The sequence below is a fragment of the Nothoprocta perdicaria genome, unplaced genomic scaffold (genome assembly GCF_003342845.1).
Source record: "Nothoprocta perdicaria isolate Ctin4 unplaced genomic scaffold, notPer1 scaffold_243, whole genome shotgun sequence".
NCBI lineage: Eukaryota > Metazoa > Chordata > Aves > Tinamiformes > Tinamidae > Nothoprocta > Nothoprocta perdicaria.
Genome location: NW_020455470.1, coordinates 672,740 through 695,168, shown reverse-complemented (window position 1 = coordinate 695,168; position 22,429 = coordinate 672,740). Strand labels below are relative to the sequence as shown.

The following is a 22,429-nucleotide window of genomic DNA, read 5'->3' as shown; positions in this document are numbered from 1 at the left end:
AACTTACAGGCAAAACCTCGAGTCAGAGACCTCACACGGGAGCAAGCCCTGTCCATGGGCCCCTCCTGGGCTATCTCTTCCAGAAGGCAGCAGAGGCAGGGCTGGCCGGCGGGCCGTGCCGGGGTGCACACTGCCAGGGCCCTGCCTGCAGGCAGAGCTGTGAAGCTGGCAGACGCCGCTTCAGCAGCGGCAGCCTCCGCCACCAGCACCAACAGCCAGGATTAATTTTAGAAGAGAAACCAATTAAAAGATAACAGGAGAACATATGAGAACATATGCTCTGGTTAGCAAGTATCTAAGTGTTCAAAAAAAGCATGACCCCCAGCTATAGCAAGGGAAGTTTGGGATCGTTTCAAAAGCCCTGCAAAACTATCTGCCTAATGAGCAGCCCTCCCTGAAAGAGGAGCTGAGACCTGAGGGCAGGTTCACATCAAGGAGCAGGGAGGCCACACAGGGCCAGCCTGCACCGGCCTCTCCCGTCCAGGGCAGGTAGAGGTGCCCACTGCTCCCCTCACTGCAGGTTGAGTGCGGCACTTCCACCCACGCAGCTGTGGACGGAGAAAAACAGCAACTATGGAGAAAAGATTCAGCTTCTATCTTAAATGCGGGCAGCCTTCGGAAAGGCAAGGCAGGTCCTTGTGGAAATGGTCACTGAAAGAGAAAACACCATGGGAAGTCTCATCACAGGCAGCCTTTGCAGGACACCTTGTGCCAGCAGAGAGATTCCCTGGAAACGAGCCTGCTGCTGGAGCTGCCACCGCGGCGTCACACACTGCTGCCCACCTGCCCCAACGGCCCCGGGTGCCGTCGGCCAAAGCTCTGCAGCGGTGAAGGATGGTCAGGGCCTCTGCTTCCCCGACCTCCAAGCAGTGGTGATGCTGGGGGCCACGGCAGAGCCGGCCGCACAGCTCGGAGCGGGAGGCGTGAGCAGGGGAACAGCGCTCGGCCCCCGTTAGTGTTCCAGACCCACGTTCACCCACGTGAACGATAGGCACGGAGCAGTGGAACCATCGTGGGAATGCCGAGAAGGAAGAAGTGCTTCTCCCGTGGGGCCATGGCAGGTCTGCAGCTAAGACCTTCCTCACTGCGCCCTGAGGCTGTGGGACGTTTCCTACTTGCCCTTTCTAGCACTGGTCACTAAAGAAGTCTTCTTTCCCGCTGTTAAGCCCCAAAGCCATGTGTGGGTGGCTGCAGGAGACACGATTACAAAGCAGGGAGCTCCAGGAGATGGGAGAATCCCTCTGCGGGGTGATGGGAGCACAGACAACCCTCCAGGAGCACCTGCAGAAGTTAAGCCCAGGATCAGCTAGGGGGGAAAGATGGAGTTTAGGCCTCCGGGGATCAAGGCTGCCATCCAGCAAACACCATTTTCCCTCTTATTTTGCTGTATCAGTGCCAGCTGACAGAGGGCCCAGGAACGTGTTGGGGAAGGCAAGTCCTTGGCCAAGGGAGCGGGCAAGCTGGGGGCTGGCGAAGCCCCTGGCTGGCACGTTGCCTCGCGCCTCACTCGGAGCAAGGAGCTGGCAATCCCGGCCACTGAAGCGGGAAGGGCATTGATGCTGCCTGGCGGGACCTCTCCGAAGCACTGCAGCTTTTCGTGGCACGCAGACAGGCAGGATTTGCCTGTCTTTTCTGAGCCCTGAGCCAGCAAACACCCTGCTAGCCTTGACGTGCGGGACCGCGCTTTCCTCCGAGAGCCAAAGCGGAGGAAACACCCCGGCGTTTGCGCCAGAGAGAGCAACGTCCAGCCCGACAGGACAAACGGGGATGAGAACTAGGCAAACCAGCGGTGTGGGAGGGAAGATAAGGCAGCCCAGGAGAACATCCAGGAGAACATCTGCTCATCTTCCAGTGCCCCCTTCGCTTTCTCCCCAGAGGCAGAGAGGGCTACTGCAGGGGCAAGACGACCTGATGCCTGCACTAAAGCGATGATCCCTCTCCTGCACCTTGCAGGAGAATCTCCCGCTTCAAGGTCTGTAGCAAAGCAGGCCAGCGTTAGCCTTTCTCCGAGACTCCTGCAAAGAAAACGAGGCTGTTAAACAAAAAACAGGGCACAAGAGCATTGCTTTGCTACCCCATAGAGCTGGAAATGGATCATTTGGGGCTAGCTGTGAATTGCTGCTTAGCAGGTGCAGAGGGGAAGCAGAGAAGCCCAAGAATGATTTGTCTCTTGCAATTTCTCAATCGATAACCAGCTCCTGACTTTTGCAAACAAGAAAGCTAAGGAGGGAAAGTGGCAGGTGCCAGAGTAAAACCGAAATGTGATATTGTGGGTGGAAAGAGACTGCCAGACCTGAAAAGTCTCCAAGCAGGAAAATCAAAGAGGAGGAAATTGCAGGAGAAAAAAAAAAAAAAAGTAAATACAATCAAAGGATGGTACATCTGGAGAGAGTCCACAGCAGAAGCGCAGCGGGCTCATTCTCCTGCAGGTGGGCTTGGGAAGAAGGCCAGGCTCCATGAGGGCTGGACCCACAGGGCCCAACAGAGGCTTGGAAAAGAGCCCTTCCCACAGGACGGCCCCGGGGAGCAAAGAGGCGTCTCTGCAGCCTGGGGAGCACTGCCAGTGCAATATTCAGAGGCCAACACCCAGCATTACGGAGCATCACAGCAAAAACGGGCGACGAGGTCACGGTGCCTTTGAGCTGCAAGCGGCAGCTCCCCGGCCACACGCAGCCATAAACACCCTGGGCAGGACACCAGGAGCCAAAGCCACCTCCGGCCCTGCCAGGCGACCGCTCTGCTCCGTGCTCACCCCTTCCAGGCTGCGGGCGGCGCGGCGCCGGCCCAGGGCCCCCATCCCCGGTGCAGGCGCCAGGGCTGGGCTGGGGAGGCAGCGGAACATCTTCCATCTGCTCTCCAAAGGCCCAAGCAAGAGGAAGGCGCCAGCAATGTCCAAGGATAACAGGGTGTGCGGCTCTTCCACCTTTGGGAAGCTTGGTCCAAGCCCCTCACAGGCCACCACCAACCTGCAAAGTGCTCAGCCCGGTCACTCAATGGGATTTCCAAGTTTTGTGCATTATTTCCAAAGCATTCCAAGTGTTGTGCATTATTTCCAAAGCACCTTTCAAACACTCGCTTATCAACATCAAAGTCAGTCTCGGCTCAGCAGCAGGATCTGCCAGCATCCCTGGCTGGCTTGCAACAGGCAGAACAAAGCAAGTGCCTGGCTCCTGCCCAGCTCCCTGCTTCCTTGAGCTGTCCTGACCGCGTAACTGGTTTCAAGACACTGACAGTAAAGCCCTGACAACCCGAGAGAAAAAAACACGTGACGGGGGGAAAAGAAGCCGGGCCCCAGGACACAAGTGGAGTAGAACAGATACGGAAGAGACAAAAGAAAGGAAGGAACAGGATTAAAAACAAATAACAGTTAAATCCAGAATCAGACAGGGTGGCTTGGTGGGATTAAAGCATTCCTTTTTCATCTCTCTGGGGATGGGGGCACTTGTGGCCTGGGCTGATGCCTCCTGCAGCCCGTGGGAGTCCTTCAAGCACTTCAAAGGGCATGAGAGCAGGGAATAAGCAAGAAGGAAGAGAGAAGCAGCCGTTGTGCTGGGCACTGTCCCTGTTGTGCCAAGGGCAGCAGAGCCCAGCGCCAACCCACCTTGGGTTCCAGGCACCCGCAGGGCTACGGGCCAGGAAGGAGGCGGCTGCGCAGCAGGGGACCTTCCTGGAGATGGGCTCCTACCTTTGCTGATGTCCTCGTACTCCAGCCAGAGCTGCCGCTGGACCTGCCTGTTGGGATACCAGATGGAGCAGGACTCCTCGAAGCCGTACATCGCCTCCTGGATGTAGTGGTTGCCAAACTGCTCCAGCAGAGCCACGAAATCTCCACGGGAGGTGGCTCCATCCAGGGAGTGGAGTGCATTGCTGAAAGCTGCATAGGAGACAGGCTGAAATGCTCAAATCCCTGGGGAGCGCCAGCCCCAGCTCTTCCCACCCCACACAGCCCTCACTTGCGGCACGGAGCCAACCTCTGAGCTAGCCCTTTGCCATCATAAGGCTGCGTTTCCTCTTCCCTGTATTTCCTCAGCGTGTGGAAGCGGGGACAATGCTGCCTTTCCTTTCCCAAGCAGCCAGAGCAGCACCTCAGCAGCGCAATGCCTCAATGCATCCAAATTGCCCCACGGGTGTAACTACCCCCATGAGCTACAGCCTGCCCCCTTACCCTGGGAGATGGTCAGCTGGTTGAGCCGGACATGGTACATGACGGACTGCACCTTCCAGTGCTGCAGGAGCGGGTACCCGGACACCTCACTGAAGTTCACCATCCCTGCCAGAGACACGACACCACAGCTTCAGCACCAGCGGTGCCCAGGCCAGGACTGCACCCACAGTGAGTCTCCTCCATGCTCTGGCCCACAGCTGCCCTCAATCCATGCAGGGGCATTCCACCTGCACCCTCTCCATCTCCTGGAAGCCTCCAGATCCACCTCACCTTAGGTGAAGCAAGCAGCCGGTTGGGTAGGAACAAGAGTAAATGCCCGTGTGTGTGTGTGTGTGTGTGTGTGTGTGTGTGTGTGTGTGTGTGTGTACACCCATGGGGGAAGGTGGTGACGTATCTGGAGCAGGGCTGGGGGTCAGCTGCTCCCCAGCAATTAAAATCAGAGCTTTAAAGGAAAGCGTTGAGGCTCCTTTCTTCTCACAGTCCCAGGCTCTGCTTCTGAAGCTAATGAGCTGCCTTCCTCCATTGCCTCCTGCTTCCTTCCCAGACGCCAGTCCCAAGACATGCCCAGGTGTGTTAATTATTTTGCTAATGAGCATGGCACTTTTTTAATGAGCTGTTCATCAGTGTATGGCCAGCTGAGCTGGTCTCTGTGTGCTGCTGGTGGCAGTGCTGTGGGGACAGCCACGTCCCCCATGCCTGGACATGGCTAAGGAGGAAGCAGTGGCTGGCACTGAAGCAACACAAGCCACACCAGGGAAACTGGGGGCTTCCAAAAGCCTGTGCAAAGCTCACGCCGGGGCTGCACAAGGCCAGAAGACCTTTGCAAAGGGGCTGGGTGTGGGTTGGGACGCCGGTGATAAGTGGGGCAGTCGCAGTGCGGGCCACAGTGGCCAGTGGGATGGAAGCAAAGGGACAGGGCAAGGCCAGGAGTGGGGAGAAGGGGAAAGCTGGAGGATGTGCCAGCCCCAGCATGCACCCTCGCATCAACCAGGGCAACTATCATCTTCTCCAGGCAGAGACCCCATTCACTGGCAATTGCACATCGCCACCGGGAGAAATATAAGGTGAAGAGGCCTGGAAAAGCTCCTGGGGGGAAATTTAGCCCTGCCCCTCCGAACAAGCCCCAGCATTCGGGAGCACAACGCGGTGCACGTCCTCCATAAGGAGGAATGAAGGTGGGGGATAAGGTGTTGCACCTTGCAGTGCCTCTTCCATAGGTGCCAGCTGCTCCCAACAGCTTTAGAGTGCTGCTCTGCCCTGCAAAGTGTTTATGCAAAAGCAGCCCTTCCTTACTCAGCAGCTCTGCCTCTCGTGTATTCAGAGCAACATCCAGATCTGCTTACTGACAAGCAGAGATTTTACTTCTCTTTCTTTTTATTTTCCTTAATCAGACACGAACAGCCAGCAGAGCAGGGGGAAATGAATGGAGTAATTTGCCGGCTTCTGCCTCGTCGACATAATTGCCAGCAAAGCTCCGGTCCCACCGACCCTTGCACAACGCTGAGACCGTGACAGCATCGCCTTCATAACGTGTGTGCAAGCACGGCAGCAGCTGTGGGGAGGGAAAGCAGAGCCTCCTGGAGATGGGCTCGCCCTCCAGACTCAGCACGCTCCGGACCCGGCGTCCCCAGCACCGGTGTGGAAGGAGCGAACCCAGGAGGTGCCCATGCCCAGGAGGCAGGAGAAACAGCATCGTGTATCCCGAGCAGGAATGCAGCGGGCGAGGCGCAAGGTCTGGGACAACATCACCCTATGGAGATCTTACAAAACACCTCCATACCCATGCCAGCTATTTAAACGCCATAGAGCTGCCTGCTGGCCTCAGCTGCTGCAACCAGCAGGCAAGTCTTGGAAACAAGCACCAGGGGGAAAAAGGCTTTCTGGGGGAGCTGGCAACTTGGTGGGAAAAAGATAGATCATTTCAGGTTGTCTAGAAAGCCATGAGCCTCATTGGCGATGGCCTGCAAGGCTCTCATGGGTCACCAGAATATTTTGCTTTAGTTTCAAACACTTGGTTACAATGGCGAAGAGACACTCACTTGGGAATCAAAAGAAAGGCATTTAAATTTTTTTTTTTAATGCCTTGAATAAATAAAAGCCTTTTTATAAACATCATTGGATACTCGAGCTTTTATGACACACAATTAACTCATAGCTCTTCCTCACTCAGTCTCTCCTCCTCTTTCCCGCAAATGGACAACCTGGCACAAGACAGGCCCATCCAGGCAGCCTTACAGACTCCCTCCATTTGCAGTCAGCCAAAAACAACTTTGTGGGAAATATAATGCCTTCCTGTTAGAGCTGTCACTACAGGTAAGAGAGAGGCTAAAGACAGATAAATCAGACAGGAACCTGGCCTGAGTTTTCAAAGTGCGTGGGAATGCATCCTCGGCAAGGGATGAAGGCTGAAGTAGCAGGGCCAGGGGATTCGCTCACCGGTGAGGAACTCGGGGTCCGGTGTGGGCTCCGAGAGCTCTTCTTGGCACTGGTTCTCCAGCGGCACCGTGGCCACCACCAGCCCGTCCGGCAGCTGCTGCTCCAGGCCACGGGCAAAGTTGTTCTGCCTGAAAATTCAATGAAGGAATTCACTGAAGGATTGGAGGAAAAGCAACCACTCTGGGATCTTCTGATCTGACCCCCAAAACCCAGCGTAGCACCAAGCTTGCCCTTGGGTATCTCCTTTAGAGACCCTCACTGAAACCCACAGAGACAGAATTGCCTAGCAGCCACCTGATGTCCTGCGAAGCTCCAATGACCAGGCATATATCTCATGGCTCTGGATCAGTCACCTCCCAACATCCCTGCTTACCTGAACGTCCCTTTGAGCACCTGCCCCGCTGCCACCTCCTTGGAGTGGTTATTGTAGCCGTAGAAGACCTCCCCAAAGAGAGTCTGGTTCATGGGCAGCTCCCGGGGCTCCCCGCAGTCTCCTCCCTCGGGGCACGACTCGGAGATGAGCTGACATGACCGCCCATCCATGCCCAGCTTGTAGTCCTCAATGCACCTGGGAAGGCAGGGAGAGCCCTGCTGTCAGGCTGGGAATGCCCAGCCACCCCGCCAGAGACCCAGGCTCGGAGCAGAGCCTTCCTAGCACTGGCTGCAAAAGGCACTGAGTCTGGGTCCGAGGTGGGTCCAGCATGTGGCAGAGCTGGAGCCAGCATGCTTTGAATTTTGCTCGGGAAGAGCTTCCAGCATGACAAATCCCGATGGTAAGTAATGATCTTATTGCACAGTTGGTTGTGTAAGCTCAGAAACCTGCACCTGTTTGCCCTCCTCGAGCAAGGAATGCCAATGTGCTGCAGAGGGAGGCCTCCCACTCCCAGGTACCTGTCCGCAGAGGACGGAGCACCCTGAGCTCTTGCAGAGCACCCGTGTGCTATGGCAGCCGCCCGCGGCACTGCTCACCCGCAGAACATGAGGATGTTGTAGAGCAGAGGGTCGTCGGGCAGCGGGACCATCTGCTGCAGACAGAGCTGCTCGCAGCCTCCGTTGAAGCCGTCCGAGCAGTCCACGCCGACGTGGCGGTCGTAGCAACCCGTGCCGTCTTTCATGGGGCTCAGTCCCGTTGGGCACTGGTGGAGAGGGGAGCAAGAAGTGAGCCCAGGAGAAAGGAGAAAGCCCTTGAAGAAAGGGGGCGACGGGGAAAGGGGGTGAAAGATGAGGTATGCTTGGTGGTTAGCAAGTAGTCAGGAATCTGCAGCGAGCTCCCACGGCTGCCGTTCAGGAAGGTGGCATCACCCTTACAGAAAGGAACCCGTCTACCACAGCATGGACCCGTGCACGGGAGTGTCCCAGCTGCTCAGCCATGTGCACATCTGGACACGGGGGAAGAGGCGTCCAAACACCTGGGCAGAGGGGCTGCTTTCCAAGCCTACGGAGCAATGTACCGCACACCTTGCTGACCTCGGGGCTCTACAGGGACTGCGGTGCAGGCGGGTGCACAGGACGCCGCGCGATGCCAGCGCGCGCGGGCAGGGAGCTGGCACGGGCTGGACCCGACGCCCTCGCACCGGGGCAGGCCCTCTCCATGGGCAGTTCCGAGCAGCGCCTCCAGCAGCACGCGGACATGCTCATGTTCCCGTCCACGCTCTCGATGCAGAAACGAAAGCCGCTGCTGGCAGCAGCGCCCGGGGGAGCCCGATCGGCCGCCCCCGGCCCCGCTAGCGCATCTGTCCGGGGGCAAACGCCGCCCCGCGCAGCCCGGCAGCTGCGGTGCTGCCGGAGAGGCGCGTGAGCAACGAGGCACTTCCCGGAGAGCTGCTGGAGCAGATGGGCTGCTCTCGCTCCCCTTGGCAGCAGCAGCATGTGTGCACCAAGGGCAGGGAGGCAGGAGATGCTGCAGCTGCCCAAGCAGAAAACATCTCCTGGTACAAACACAGCCTCAAAACAGGATGCCCAAGGCAATGCGAAGAGAGGAAGGAAGCGGGGCTGTCTCATCCCCTTGCCACTAATGTGGCAGATCCACGTGGAGATGCAGGGTCACAGGCTGAGCCATACAACACCCATCACATCCTCCAGGCCGCCCTCAAACACACTGACCTCCACGGAGGAAGGGGACCACAACCACCAGACCTTCTCAGCACCATCCCTCGGCCCTGCAGAGCAATGTCCAGCAATGTCCTCCCACCAGATCCTGCAGCTGGACAGTTGACCACTAGGGCACTCTCTCATCTGCTACTACCCCTATCTTTCCCCTCCTGCTCTCCCTCCGCTTTTCCAGGGCATTTTCTTTCCTTTCTGGGCTCCATATTCCAGCTCCCTCATGCAGCATCTCCCCCAGCATCAGGAGTCCTGTCCCTACCCATCCCCTCCAAGAGCTGCAGCCATCTCTGTACCACACCGCTGGGACTTAACAGAGAACAAAAGTCTCATATTTGTCCCCTAGGACAGGATTTCCAACCCTGTCATGTTAAGCACTGGAGTGACTTGCTCCTCCCTGGTCTCCAGCCCTGGAAATCTCTGGCAAGGCCTCAGGAAGAAGGCAGGGGTGCTGGGGATCCCAGCATGGGGTACCCACCACGCAGCCCGTTGAGTCCAGCTTGCGGTCCGAGATGCAGCGGAAGTTTTTGCTGCAGCCCCCGTTGTCCCTGGAGCAGTCACGAACAGGGCCGAAGGAATCAAGGAGAACCTCCAGGCTATCAAATGAGGAGGAGGTCATCAGCTCTTCCCTGCGACAAGGAGGAGACAGTCACACCCAGCGCTTCGGCTCCAAGAGCACTTGTGTTTAACCAGAATTAGAAAGTGCTAATGAGAGCACACCCACCCAGCACCACACGTTCGCACATGCATTCACACGCAGCTTGGCACCTCCGCTGACACCACACGGGCAGCCCTTTTCCTTCTGGTGCTAACCCGACAAGCTGGAGTGAGACCTGCTCGCACCACCACCCAGCTGCTCACCACGGGGAGCAATTGCACACACAAGCGCAGCCACCACATGCGTTTTCCATGTCCCCGCTTTTCTCCAAGCTGATAACGAGCTATGAACTGAGCACTCATCAAGCTTTTAGAGTGATGCTGTATCTACGGAGATGAGTGGTGCTGTATCTACTGAGATAAGGAGAGGTTCCTCTGAGGGGTCAGCTTTAGAAGGCTCTGAGCAGCAGAGCCCATGCGGGGCAGGTGTTGGTGGACATTCTGCTGGTGGCCTGTGAAATGTGGGGCCACGGGCTGAGTCAACGGTTACCAGTTCCCAGGTGCTTTGGGTCGGTTGTCTTGGCCCAGGCACACGGCTGGGAGGTAGTGCGGGCATCCTTGCCAGAACATTGTTCAGTACCTGCTACACTGGGATTAAATTCACCATCAAGTGTGGCGTTTTGCCACTCTGCAGCCTTCTTGCTGTGTTGCTGGGGCACTTTGGGGTTGATGCACAGCTGTGAGAAGTGCTTGGTGAAGCACAGCACACATGGCCACTCAAGCCTCCAAAGAGCTCTGTCAAACAGCAGCAACTTCACAGAGCTTTGCCAAGGCTATGAGTCCTCCAACATCAAGCCCTCCCTGATGATTTTACATGGTCTCTGGAGTGCTCTTATCTCCAACCTACTCTGTCTTGAGATGGCACCTACCTGACCTCCACTGCGTCCTCCATCACCGTCATGTCAGTCTTACACTTGGCAGAGGGGTTGATGGCCAGCTCGGAGGGCGGGATGACAAAGCTCTTGCTCAGCGGCAGCCACATGCCTTCCCCCAGGGTGTAGGTGAACCTGTCAGGCAGAGCACAGAGGCCTCTTGTCAACGGGAATGCCAAGCACGGCAGGGCAGCTAACCATACTCAGGTGTCTTCTAACTTCCCCGCTCCACACATCTCATAGCTCACCCCAAACACTGCATGTGCTCCCCTCCTTGGGTAACTTCTCAGGTACTTTGGTTTTTCATGGGCACAGAGGGTGTGTGACCTCAATGCACGCCCGAGTACTGCCATCCTGCAAACCGAGCGGGCTGGGGCAGCCGGCTGGCTCCTGGCTGAGCAAGCTTACCCTCTCACGTGGGCATCTTTGGGTATTTCCAACTTTGGCGTCTTTAATGGAGAAAGGGGGTTGGCAGCTGCCTCAGGGAGGCCGGGGGATGTAAGGGCCATTTCCACTGCGTGCCCCACATGAAGAGCACAGCAGCCACAACAGCGGTCCCAGCCTGCAGGAGAATCCAGCCCTGCTCACAGGAGACCAGCGTGGGAAGCCGCCATCCATCAGCCAGGCCGACAGGGAGTGCGGGCAAGAGGAGAAGCAGGGAGGAGGGACAAGTCAGGCATTAATTTCACCCTTCTGAAGGTCTCCTGACCTTCCATGTGTGCTGCAGAGTTAGCAGGAGAGCAGACTGGAGAAGTGGATGCCTTGCTTTGTTAACACTGATGGCAGGGACAGGTGTGGACACCAAGCATGGACATGTCTAGGAACCACAGCTCTTCCAAAGGTACAACCCACAGAAGCATCAGTAAAGAAAACAAGACATTTCCTCTTCCCATAGGTATCTTCCTGCTTTGAAGCTTAAAGCTCCAGCTCTCATGGAGGAGGGATAGGAGGAACCAGCGCCTGTGAATCTATCACCTCATGCAGGACGTGTTGGCAGCAGCAGATCAGCCTGTGCATGGCAGCCTTTGGAGGTGGCACAGCACGGCCACGTGCAACCACCCGGGTCCTCCCAGCGTCCCTGGCTCAAGCCAAGCAGCCTCCTGCGCCCTCCTGCAAGAGCTGCAGTGCCAGGGCTTCTCAGAAGCCTCCTTGGAGGCTACACCTCTCCTCACTCCAAAACCAGGGCACTGGGCAATGCTCAGTTCTCCTTCCAAGCCCTGTGAAAGCAGCCCTGAATTGTGCTAATCTGGTTGCCCACAGGCACATTGCCTTTAGCTGCAACCTGCTGGCTTACAGGGAGGCTATTGAGGGGCTCATGGGTGGTGAAGAATATCTCACATGGCTGAGAGAACAGGAAGGCGCCTTGAAGGCCCTTCCACAGACGTGGAAAAGAGAGCACTGAGGGGTTTCACGAGATCCCTGTGCACCATCTGTAAGTTCCCACGTCCTGCTGAATCAAAGTCACACCTTGGAGAGCTATTTCTAACCTGCAGCAATACAGATCGGTCACTACAGCTCCTTATCTTGTTTAAACCTCTCTAAGCCAAGGCAGCTTCTCCTACCAACCACGGGAGCCCTTTGCAAACAGCCACCTAGCCGGAGACTCCCACTTCACTAAGCCTTTATTTCTTGGCTGTGTTTGCCAGCTCCAGCCCATGGATGAGACCAGGCTCAAGCGAAGGCAACAGCAGGGCTGTGCAGACACTGCCAGTATCTCTGCAGAGCCGGGCAGAAGCTCAGGGTCAAGTCTGAGTGCTTGCTGCCTCTGCCTGGGTCCCTCACCTGCTCAAAATGCCTCATTTTCCCTGAAATGCTCATGATGCCAAGAAAAAAGAAACCTTCTCAGTGGGCCACGGTACTCAGAAGGGCCCCTCTGCTGCCCTCTTTCGGGTCCAGTGCTGATGTTGGCTCCGTGCTGCCTTCTAGGAGATTACCACCTAGCTCACAGCAAACCTAAGGACTGTGTTCCAGGTCTGTCCCTTAGGAAATGGAGACCAAAACACGCCCTTTGGAAAGGGCCCTCTCCGTGGGTTGCAAACGGAGGGGCAGCAGAGCCCACGGCTAGAGGAATGGGAAGAGCTGAAAGCCACAGCACAGAGCAGCAGCCCAAGCAGAAGGCACCAAGCTGCCGACAGGCAGGCGGGAGCTGCAGCAGCCCTGCCCGGAGGAGCCGCGGCAGCAACACTCACCGGAAGATCTTATCCGAGGGCTGCTCTCCCAGCACCAAGTCGAACCCGCGCTGGAATATGGTGTACGGCCAGGGCCTGCAAGCACAAAGCAAAGGCGACTGCATGGCCAGCGCTCTGGCGCTGCTGCTCGCTGCCCAAAAACGCCCCGAGCGCCAAGCGCGGGCAGGTGGCCCCAGGGCGAGCAGAGCGCGGCCGGACCGGCTGCACTGGGGCAGCGCCACGGCCCCGAAGCCCAGCCCGCGCGGGGCAGCGTGACCCTCTCCAGGCCGCCACGGGCGCCCAGGAGCGGAGCGCGCCGCGTCCACCCCCCCCTCTCCGCGCCCCTTCGAGAGATTTGCGTCACCTCCATCAAAAGCGTCAAAAGAAAAGCAAGAGGCGACTCAAATGTTCCTTTTCAAGGGCTTTAAAAAGAAGCCTTGCAGGTTTCGGGACCTCACCCACCACCGGCTGATGCCCCTTACCTCTCACATTTTGCTGGACAGGGTGCTAATCAAAAAATAACCAAAGCACCAATTTCCTTTTGCCTCAAAATTGGGAATTTTCACCTAGGGGTCGGTATGAAACAGATGTTTATTTACATATTCCATCACTTTGCAATAGTGGGCAGCTGTAGAGCTGTAATGTCTCAGTGAAGGCTGCATAACAACGTCCATATACCCACCAGCAAGGGTACTAAAGGAGCAAGAGTCTCTCATATCAACACACCTTCAAGTACCAACGGGTCTGGGAGCTCCAACTTACAAATACCCAGCCCTCTGCAAACTGGTCTAAAAGACAACTTGGGAGTCTGGGGCAAGGTGGGCGGCTGGGGAGCTTACAGGTCCCATCTCCATTCGCTCTGCCCTGCACTGCACGGAGCTACAGATCAATGCATTTCAGCGCCTCATGCACCATCCTGGCGCACACCCGAGGGCATCTGCCACCATGTGCTGCCCACAGAAAACCAGCTGCAAAGCAGGAATGCCACGAGCTGCCCCTGTGCAGCACGGACTGAACTGACAGGCACACGGGCAGCGGGGCTGCAATGCTCTGCAAGCTGCCGGCCGCCCCACGGCTCCATTTGCAGAACAGCATTTTCAAAAAGAAACTGAGGAGCCAGAGCGGGAGTCCTGGAAAACAAAACATGAATGCAAACCCCTTCACGCCTTCCAGTCCCAAAACTTGAAGCTCCAAACCCCTTTTGCACAGAGAAACAAGTTTCCCAGACCATCCTACCACTGCCTTAAAGAGCACGCTGCCAAGCGCAGGGCGAGTGCGAGCTGCCCTGCACCCTGCCGCCCGCGAGCGCGGGATTTTCCGCAGAGGCAATTACGGCTCTCCTGCACAAGCACTTTAATTTCTAATCTGAAGTTATTTTAGCAAGGACAAAAAAATCCTGATTGCAGGATTACAGGGCCCCATCTAACTTCCTCATAGGGACACAATGCCGCTCTTTTGTCCAGGCAGCACGAAGCGGAGGATTACACTCAGCCCCCAGATCGGATTGCCATGAAAGAGGTCAGCTGTAGAAGGAAAGTGGTGTGTGCTCCTTGCGTCTCACCAGCTCCTTGAATACTTCACATCTCCACCTTTCAATCCTCCTGCCGATGGGCTTTATTCTTCCTCCTCAGGAACACGCCGGGCAGGGAACAAAAGCAGAGGCAAAGTATTGTTCCTCACCAAGCCAGGCTGAAAAGCTGTTCTAAGAGATACTCTTTTCTTCAAGAAAGTCAGCGCCGAGGAAGGCGCTGCAGTGACATGTTGCAAAGGTGTCCACGGCACACAGCTGGTGGGCTCTGCAAGGTGCAAACCTGGGCCCAGGTCACCTCGCATCCCTCAGGGCTGCAATTGCCCTTTGGTGCTGAAAAGAGAGTAATGCTGGCTTTGGGTTCGGAAACTGGTTTCCAGCACTGAAGGCTCTAGGGAGAGACTGAGAGCCTGGGGAGACTGTGGCTCCACCGAGGCCCATCACCAGCCTCTGGCAGGAAGCCCCTATGACATTGTCAGTAGAGGACCTCTAGCTCGATGAGAAGCATTTGCCCATCCTCATTTCTGCAGCTCTCCAAGAGCTTGATGCCGACAGCTTGGCCTTGGCAGAAGAAAAGGCACTTTCTTGTGCTTGCTTGTGCCTTTTGCTTCAGAGGACCGGGAGAGATTTCCTCTCCTCGTGCACATGGCACCTTCACAAGCTTTTGCCCACTGGAGACTGCTGCTCTGCTTCATCTCTTTCCTCTCCTGTCCGTGCAAGTATGTGCCTCTGCATCTGTCTCCCTCCCCATGCTCAAGAATCACCTCCCTGTTCTGTTTTTATTGCTCTTGGCAGGCATTTTGGTTGCACGATCTTTAGAGCTCACAAAAGAAACAGAGCCTGATCAGAAGCAGCTCTGTGTCTGATCAGATCAGATTAAATGGGCTAGAAATGACAGCTCGCATCTTCTTGTGAGCCCTGGCACACAGGTAGGCATCTGAAACTACAGATCAGACAGCAAGCAGAGCAGCTGAGAACCAACCAAGTTCACCAAGTGCAGTGAGCAAGTTCCTCCAACCAAAGCTCCTCCAGTGCCTTCCCAGAATAATCTTGAGGCCTCTCTGCTTCTTCCAGCTGGACTGTCATCTGTGCTTTGCCATCGCAACTTCCAAGAGATCTAGCAAGAAGACCAGAGGGTCTGTAGCACAGGAGGTTCTGGAGATGGCATTAAGCCATCACTGCATATGAGCAGGTTGCAGAAGAAGGTAGCCTGCTATTAAACTTTGTTTAATAAATTTAAAACATGTCACCTGCTTCCTTGAGCTCTCTGGAGCTCCCTCCCAGCTTTTGGCCCAAGAAGCACCGAGTTGGGCCACGTCTAGTTGAAGCAGCACTGGTACGAGCAAGGTAGCAGCCTCAAAGTGTACACTTAAAATAAGCAGTATGAAGGAGACAAGCTCAGAGTCAGTTTAACTTCTCAAAAGTGGACAGCACAGAGAGATGGCAGCTGGACCAACATGATGTCAATGCTCTATCCACATCCCCTTCGCTGGCATCAGTGGGTTTTGGGTGCAGAACAAGCAGACGAGAAGCGTCCCTAGAGCACACATGGCTCTCTCCTCTGCCCAATGCACCTCTCCCAACATGAGGACATGGACCAAAGAACAGCACAGCCTGATTTGAGGAGAACTTCTGCAGGAAAGAGAGAAGACGGGGCATCAGCAAGGAACAGGCACCCTCAGGGGCTGGAGCTGCACGTTGATCTCACCCAGGGGTGCCCGATCCCTTCACGGGCTTCACGGGACACCAGCCCCCAGCCCCATTTCTGCTCCACCCCTGCCTCTGCTCTGCCTTGCAGCATCTTCACTTGAGCTTCAGCTGCCTGTGCCTCTCGCTTCCCATCTCCCCACCCCTCGCCGTCCTTCCCAGCCCGCTCTTCATTAAAAATGCTAATGCCAACACTTTCTCCCTGGGCTGCCTGTAAATCTGCGAGGAGAATGGGGTGGGCAGGAGGAGGCGGACGGGCGGTTTGGTGAAAGGATCTGAAAGAAAAAGTAGCTTTTTATCTGGCCGTCCCTCAATCCCGCCAAGCCAAGCCGAGGCACACAGCAGGGGTTGGAAAGAGGCAGATATATATTTTAAAAAGACAGAAAGAAAAGGTGGGGGGAGAAGAAAAAGAGGGAGAGGGGAAAGAACTAATGCAGGGAAAGTGCTGTCCTTGTGACTTCCACTGGGTTCGCACACCCCTGGTGCCGCCGCGGGATGGGGGTCTCCAGGGGTGCATGGCCAGGAGCAGGATCCAGAGAAGAAGCAGACGGAGGAACAGAAGTGGCACAGTGGGAAAGGGAGGCAGCAGAGACTGGTTCGGGGCTGGGCTGCTACGCTAGGTCAGACAGGGACTGTTAAACCAGCCCAGGTCCTGGAACTGGGTACTCGGAAGCGGCCCAGATGCTCAGGGAGACCTGGGAGGGCAGGAGAAAAGGAACCCAAACCTCTGGGATGAAGCAAAGATTCATTCTGCCATGTACTTCTCAGCCCCTGCTGGTACCTACCCACCTCGCTTCAGTGCCCATGATCATGGTCTTGCTACCAAGCTCCACAGCCCAAATCCCACCCTTGACGGACTCAGCAGAAGTCCTGCTCTCGCCAGACCCAGAAAAAAAGGAGGTTGGTTGTACACCCTGTCCTCCTCTCATCCCCTGCAAGAAGAGATCAGAGCTGACCCTGCAGCTCAGCCAGCTGGACACCACCACCAAGGGCAGAGAAGATGCCCCCACTGCGCAACCATGGCAAATGCAAGGACCCCATGAGAGACTCGCGGTGGTGGAGTGCACTTGTGCTGGAAGAGGCCGAAGGCTGAAGACCCTGGAAATGTGGAGCCTCTTAATCCCCTACCCCAGGCTGTCTTAAAAGCTCACCCAGGCCAAGAACATCACTGGGGAATGGAAAAGTCACGGGCAACCGCATTATGAGCGCACAGGGCAGGATGAAGAAGCGCCACTGTGGACGGGTAGCAGATGGATTATTAACCAAGGGAAGAAACAGCTGATTTGCTCTTTTAGGACTCATACCATGAAGGAACTGCGGGAATTAGTTTTGATTAGCAAGAGTCAGGCTGGATTATTGAAAACGGCTTCCTACCTGAGAAAATTTCCATTCTTTCCCTAATTAAAAATACATATCAAAGCATGAAGACAGACTGTGAAAAAAAAAAAAACAACAAACAGCACAAGCCAGATTTGTTTAAAACGGCTCAAGAGCACCACACAAAAGCAGATAATCAAATGTATCTGCTAAACATGATCAAAAAGACTCTTTCTGTGAAACTGATGATGATTTAGGGACCGCATGCGTTAAGTAAAAGATGTATCAGAGTGATGTGGATCTCAGCATGGTACCCAAAATACACACAACACATTAAAGCTCACTGCCACTGCAAATAAAGTTCAAAGATGAGCTTGCCTTTATGACCAAAATTAGATGCTGCTGAGCAAATAGACACTGAGCCAACTCATAATCACTCTAAATAAAAACAAACCAGTCAGAAATGTGCCTCAATCAATCCAAAGGGTTGAGATGGCTCTTCAGATAAAGCCACCACTCTTTGAACAGAAGAGGTCACACCTAGACATCTAAACACCGCTTGCCTGCATGTTGAGGGACTTGGCAAGCCATCCGTGAAGGCCAAGGCCCCCAGTTCTGCCTTAATGACCTCCCTTTGGCCAAGGGCTGTGTCCATGAGACCTCCCTGGGGACTGGCTCACTGTCCGGATAGCTTCAAAGACCTGTGCTGCTAACCACTACAGGGCACAGCTCCAATACTGGAGGGTTTAGGACAAACATCTCTTGGAAATGGTTCAGACACAATCGATCTTGCCTTAGGATGGGGTGGACAGAGCAGTTGATTTCAAGATATCTCTTTTTTATGAGCCTACGGGTAGTTTTGTCAGGTTGCAGCTCCAAATAAGCTGATGAACACAACGAAAGACGGCATCCAGCATCACAGAAGGCCACCTCTGCTCCAAAGGACATCAATACCAGAGTCAGTTAGATGAGTTGAAAAGGCACATGAGCTCCAGTGAGTACGTTCTGCTGCGCCAAAGCACGGCAGAAGTGCTCACAGAACTGACTTTGCAGAGACTGTCTCGGGGCACATGAAGATCTTCCCCAAACGGTGGCAGAAAGTGACCTGCTTCCCACCCACTGACCCAACGGCACCAGCGACCAAAGCACAAACGAAATCTCCTCTGTGGAGAAATACCTAAGTGCTCGGTTGTTCAGTGAAAGCTGTCAGGGACTCACCGGGGCAGATGGATGGGGCAGAAGAGACCTGAAACACGACGCACCCTCCACAGGAACTGCTGCGTGGAGCAGGCACAGAGCGCAGTGCAGCAAAAAAACCCTCATTAAACATGAAACCGGCCCCAGCACTGAGATTCCCAGCGCGGACACGCTTTCAAGAGCCCCTATAAATAGTGAAAGCTGCAGGCAGGGACGACTGCACTAAGTATGAGTTTCAGATACTACCATTTTCTGAAACAAAATCTGACAGGTTCAAGGAAGAAGCACAAAATGACCCCAGTTTCAAACAGCTTGAGCGAGTAACTCTCAAAGCACAGTTGATGAAAAAGCTCAGATACTGCCAAGCATCTAAGATTTATTGCGAGTTCAGAGAAGGGCAGCGGGATTTTCAGTGGCACCTGCGTGATCCAGGGCTCTGCATCACCTTGGGGTGGAGGAAAGAGCGAGGCTCTGCTGGGTCTCTGCCCGCAGCAGCAGTGCATGCGGGAAAAGCTATTTATAATTTGTGATCAACTGCTGCACACTTAAGTATATAAGGAGAGACCCAAGACAACATATATTCTGGTCAGATATGAGCACTATTGCAGGAGAAAGGGCAGAGAAGTATGAATATAGCAAAAAAGATGATACACCGGCCTCATTAAAAAAGGAAAAGCAAAAAGGCAAGGTGCTGTCTACGCAAGCCGTGGTGAAGCTCCATTTGAATCAAGCAGGGAGAAGGACTCTCTGCTGAAGGGCTGCCACCCTTCCTGCTCCTGGGCAGCGGTGCTGCCTGCCGCAGACCCAACACTCCTGGGGCAGGGAGCGCGTTTACTCTGAAACCTAATGACAGCCTCTCAGACACCAACCTTCTTTAGCTCTGGTTATTTGTAGCAATAACAGTGCTCATCTGCGGCAGACACCCCTGCCTGCCTGCCAGGAGCCTCCCTGTCAGCAAGGCAGCCTCGAGCTCCCTAACACGCAGGACACGGGCAAGTGGCACAGAACACGTGCAGCTGCTGTCCGCACCCAGGCCCTCCCTGCCCTCCACCAGGCAGGTGCGAATTTTGTTCAGGTGAAATCAGCGGCTCTGCGGAAAGCAAAGCCCACACTTGGGGTGTTTCCAGCCGCGAGCCCACAGCACGCTCCCCATGGCAGCACGGCCTGGGCACAACCTGCAGCGGCCACGCTTACCCCTGGTTCGTTCCCCACTCGTTCCGGATGCAGAGGTGCTTATGCACGGGGTCCTTCATGTAGCCCTCGTAGCAAAGGCATTCACCTGCGGGGAGAGGAGGGTGCGTGAAGGAGGCCTTGGCACAGTGACCAAGGTCCCAGCAGGACCCTGCTGCCTTCCTGGGGAGCAGCGAGCACCTAGAGCCTTCCTCTCCATGCTCCCCATCACCAGCATCACTGTGGCAGAGGCACCAAGGATGAGACAAGGCACAAAACTCTGCCCTCTTCCCACCAGACCCACCGGGGCCGGTGCTGAGTGAGCCCCTGTGTACACACAGGCCCTGCACATCCCAGTGATCCCAGCTCACACTTAATTAATATTTATCGAGTGCTCTAGGTCTAAGCTCACACTTAAGCATAAGGGCTGCACTGGGACTCCTACCCGTGCCGCAGGCTAAAGACACGTTTGAGTGCTCCGCTCCGTGCAGCGTGCGGCGCGGCGCGGACGCTGGCTGCACGGGGAAGCGAGCGGAGGCAGAGGGATGCGGCGAGAAGCCGATGGCGCTGCAGCAGGATAGCCCAGAGCTGCGTCCTGGGTTGAGCTACAACCCCCCAAACCTCATCCCGGCGGGATGCAAGGAAAGGGCCTCCCGCCGGCTGCGTTTTGCAAGCTTGGGCGTTCAGCGTGCCCGAGCTTACCGGTCTCAGGGTCGCACTGGTGCTCGCAGGGGTCGAGGAGGCGCCGGGCGCAGAGGTCCAGGGCCCAGGGCCCGCTGGAGTTCTGCTGCGAGAAGAGCACGACCTGCGCCGGGTTGAGCCAGTCGCTGGCGTCCAGCTGGCTGCCCTCCAACAGGATAAAGCGGCTCCCTGCCGGGGAGAGGCAGCGGTGATGGGGCCCCATGGCCCACCGCGCGCTGGCAGCTCTTCCTGCCCCCCTGCTCTGCTCACCGTCAGCGATGAGGTGCTCGGGCACGTGCAGGGTGATCTTGACGACCAGTGGGCAGCTCATGTGGGACGAGCACACCAGGCTGATGACGCAGCTCGTCACGCTGATGAGGGTCAGCGTGGTCTTGTTCACGGGGCTCCGGGGTGAGCCCACTTGAAAGCAAGCAAGAAAGCGGAGTCACATCCCGCGGCTGTGAGCTCCCCCGCGGCGCCCGCCCGTCGGGCTCCCGCGAGAAGGGCAGCCAGGAGACACACGTATTGCTCTGGGCCCCGCCACGATGCAAAGGCAGCAGCCGCTTGGTGGGATCCCTCCTGCAGCAGCCGGGGCTGCTTCCCTGCGCTGCCGGCAGCCCCGGCCACGCGGAGCTGCGCAGCTCCCGCTGGGGCTCAAGAGGCCATCGCCCTGCGCAGGGCAGGGGCACCGCCGAGAAGGAAGGGAGCGAGCGCTGCCTGCTCCTCCGCTCTGCCGCCCGGCTGTGCTTGTCCGCTCCTAGATAAGCCCAGAGGCATGCGAGGTCGTGTTTCTACAGCAAACATCACCAGGTGGGCTCAGATGGGGCACCAAAGCAGCACCCCTGGGACCGCAAAGCAGCAGCCCCGGGCACCCCACGCTAACGGGAGGTGACCGGCAGCCCCTGCTTCTCCTGGCAGGCTGCTCCGGGCTGCGTCTCCCCGCTCGGCTGCCTCCTCTCCCTGCCGCCCGCCTCACTGCTGACAAGCAGCTCTGTCAACGGCTTCATCCCTGCACGCGCGTCGCCCGCCTGCCGAGCGGGCTGCGGCACACGGGCAGCCGCGCGGCACCGCGCCGCACCGCGCCGCGCGCGGGGGCTCACGGGCAGCCTTTGAAGCGCCGCGCTCATTAATACACAGCAGAGGCGAGCAGCTGCCTCCAGCAAAAGCGGAATGCGTTTCATCCTGTGCCGAGGAGCGCGGCGCGGAGCGCGCGGCAGCCCACGGCGGGAGGAGGAGGAGGGGGAGGCTGAAGCTCGGGGCTTGCGGCGACCACCGCTCTGGCCTGAGTTTCAACTCCTTGCCTATGGAAAGTGTCTAAGCTCAGAGCCCAGAGCCTGCGGAGGGGCAAGAAGGCAGGAGGTGCATGGTCGAGCGCCCGGGAGCCCAGCGGAGCCGCAGCTACAGGCCACAGCCGGGCCACCCTCCCCGGGGATGTGCGGCACCCGCCGTGCCCGCGCTGACCCACCTCGGCTGCGCCTGCGGCTCCGCGACGGGTCCGTGTAGAAGGCCAGCTGGGGATCGTTGTCCGCCTCCGTGCCCGAGTCCCCCTCCGGGTTCAGAAAGGCGGAGCCGGCTGCGGGGGACACAGAGCGCGGTGAGGAGCGGGATGCCACCCAAGGACCCGCAACCCACACGTCCTGCTGTCCACAGCAGCCGAGATCCCCGTCTGGGGAATATGGAGCGGGAGGCAGCCGGCTGCCCCGGCACACAAGGAGCAGCTCCCAGGTTGCACCGGGGAGCTCTGGCATGCACTGAAATCCCACCGGCCTCAGCCCCTAGGAGCATCCCGCAGTACCTCGTGCTTTGTTATTGATGCGCTTGCGCTGGCTGCTGGAGGTGTGGGACAGCAGCGTGGCCTGCTGGTGGTTGGAGTCCACGGGGCTGGTGGCGATGATGCTGTCCTTGTACTTGTTCATCAGGGACAACTTGGCATTATCGCTTCCTGGGCCGCAAGAAGGAAAGGAAAAGTCTTTCAGGCACGGGGACAAGCAAAGGAGGGAGGTGAGCGAGAAAAAAGCTTTCCTGGGATCTGTTTCCAGCCCCAGCACTTGGGTGAGATGTCAAAGGCGTCTTGGCCAGTGGACTGGGCCACCTCCGGTGGGTGCCTCGAGCAGCAGGGCTGCTCCAATACATCCCCACAAGCTCCCCACATCACAGCCTTCCCATAACTGTGCCTCAGTTAGGAGGGCTCCGCTTCCACACCTCACTTAGTACTGTGGCCAAAGAGCAAGTGTAGAATGACACGGGGGTCTGGCTCCAGCTGGGGCTTAGTGACACCCTAGAGAATCTTATCTGCTGTTAAGAAGGCAACATTAACTCTCAGCTATACCAAAGACAACTACAATTTTGCCACTAAGTACCTCAGCTTAAAGCAGACCCCAGAACACCTGACATAGCAAAGGGAACTTAAGAGTCACCATGGGGCACT

General features: G+C 56.7%; 1 protein-coding gene across 1 annotated transcript in view; it reads right to left on the bottom strand.

The window, feature by feature from the left end:
• Positions 1-22,429, bottom strand: part of ASTN1 (astrotactin 1) — a 50,632-nt gene that overhangs the window by 9,790 nt on the left and 18,413 nt on the right. The window contains exons 4-16 of the mRNA XM_026039821.1: positions 21,797-21,943; positions 21,467-21,574; positions 20,272-20,421; positions 20,023-20,190; positions 19,345-19,429; positions 12,423-12,497; positions 10,231-10,368; positions 9,183-9,333; positions 7,571-7,737; positions 6,975-7,169; positions 6,602-6,729; positions 4,166-4,270; positions 3,686-3,874 (exon numbers count right to left, since the gene is read on the bottom strand). Coding sequence (XP_025895606.1) covers positions 3,686-3,874; positions 4,166-4,270; positions 6,602-6,729; positions 6,975-7,169; positions 7,571-7,737; positions 9,183-9,333; positions 10,231-10,368; positions 12,423-12,497; positions 19,345-19,429; positions 20,023-20,190; positions 20,272-20,421; positions 21,467-21,574; positions 21,797-21,943 — 1,806 coding nt within the window. The remainder of the gene's footprint in view (positions 1-3,685; positions 3,875-4,165; positions 4,271-6,601; positions 6,730-6,974; positions 7,170-7,570; positions 7,738-9,182; positions 9,334-10,230; positions 10,369-12,422; positions 12,498-19,344; positions 19,430-20,022; positions 20,191-20,271; positions 20,422-21,466; positions 21,575-21,796; positions 21,944-22,429) is intronic.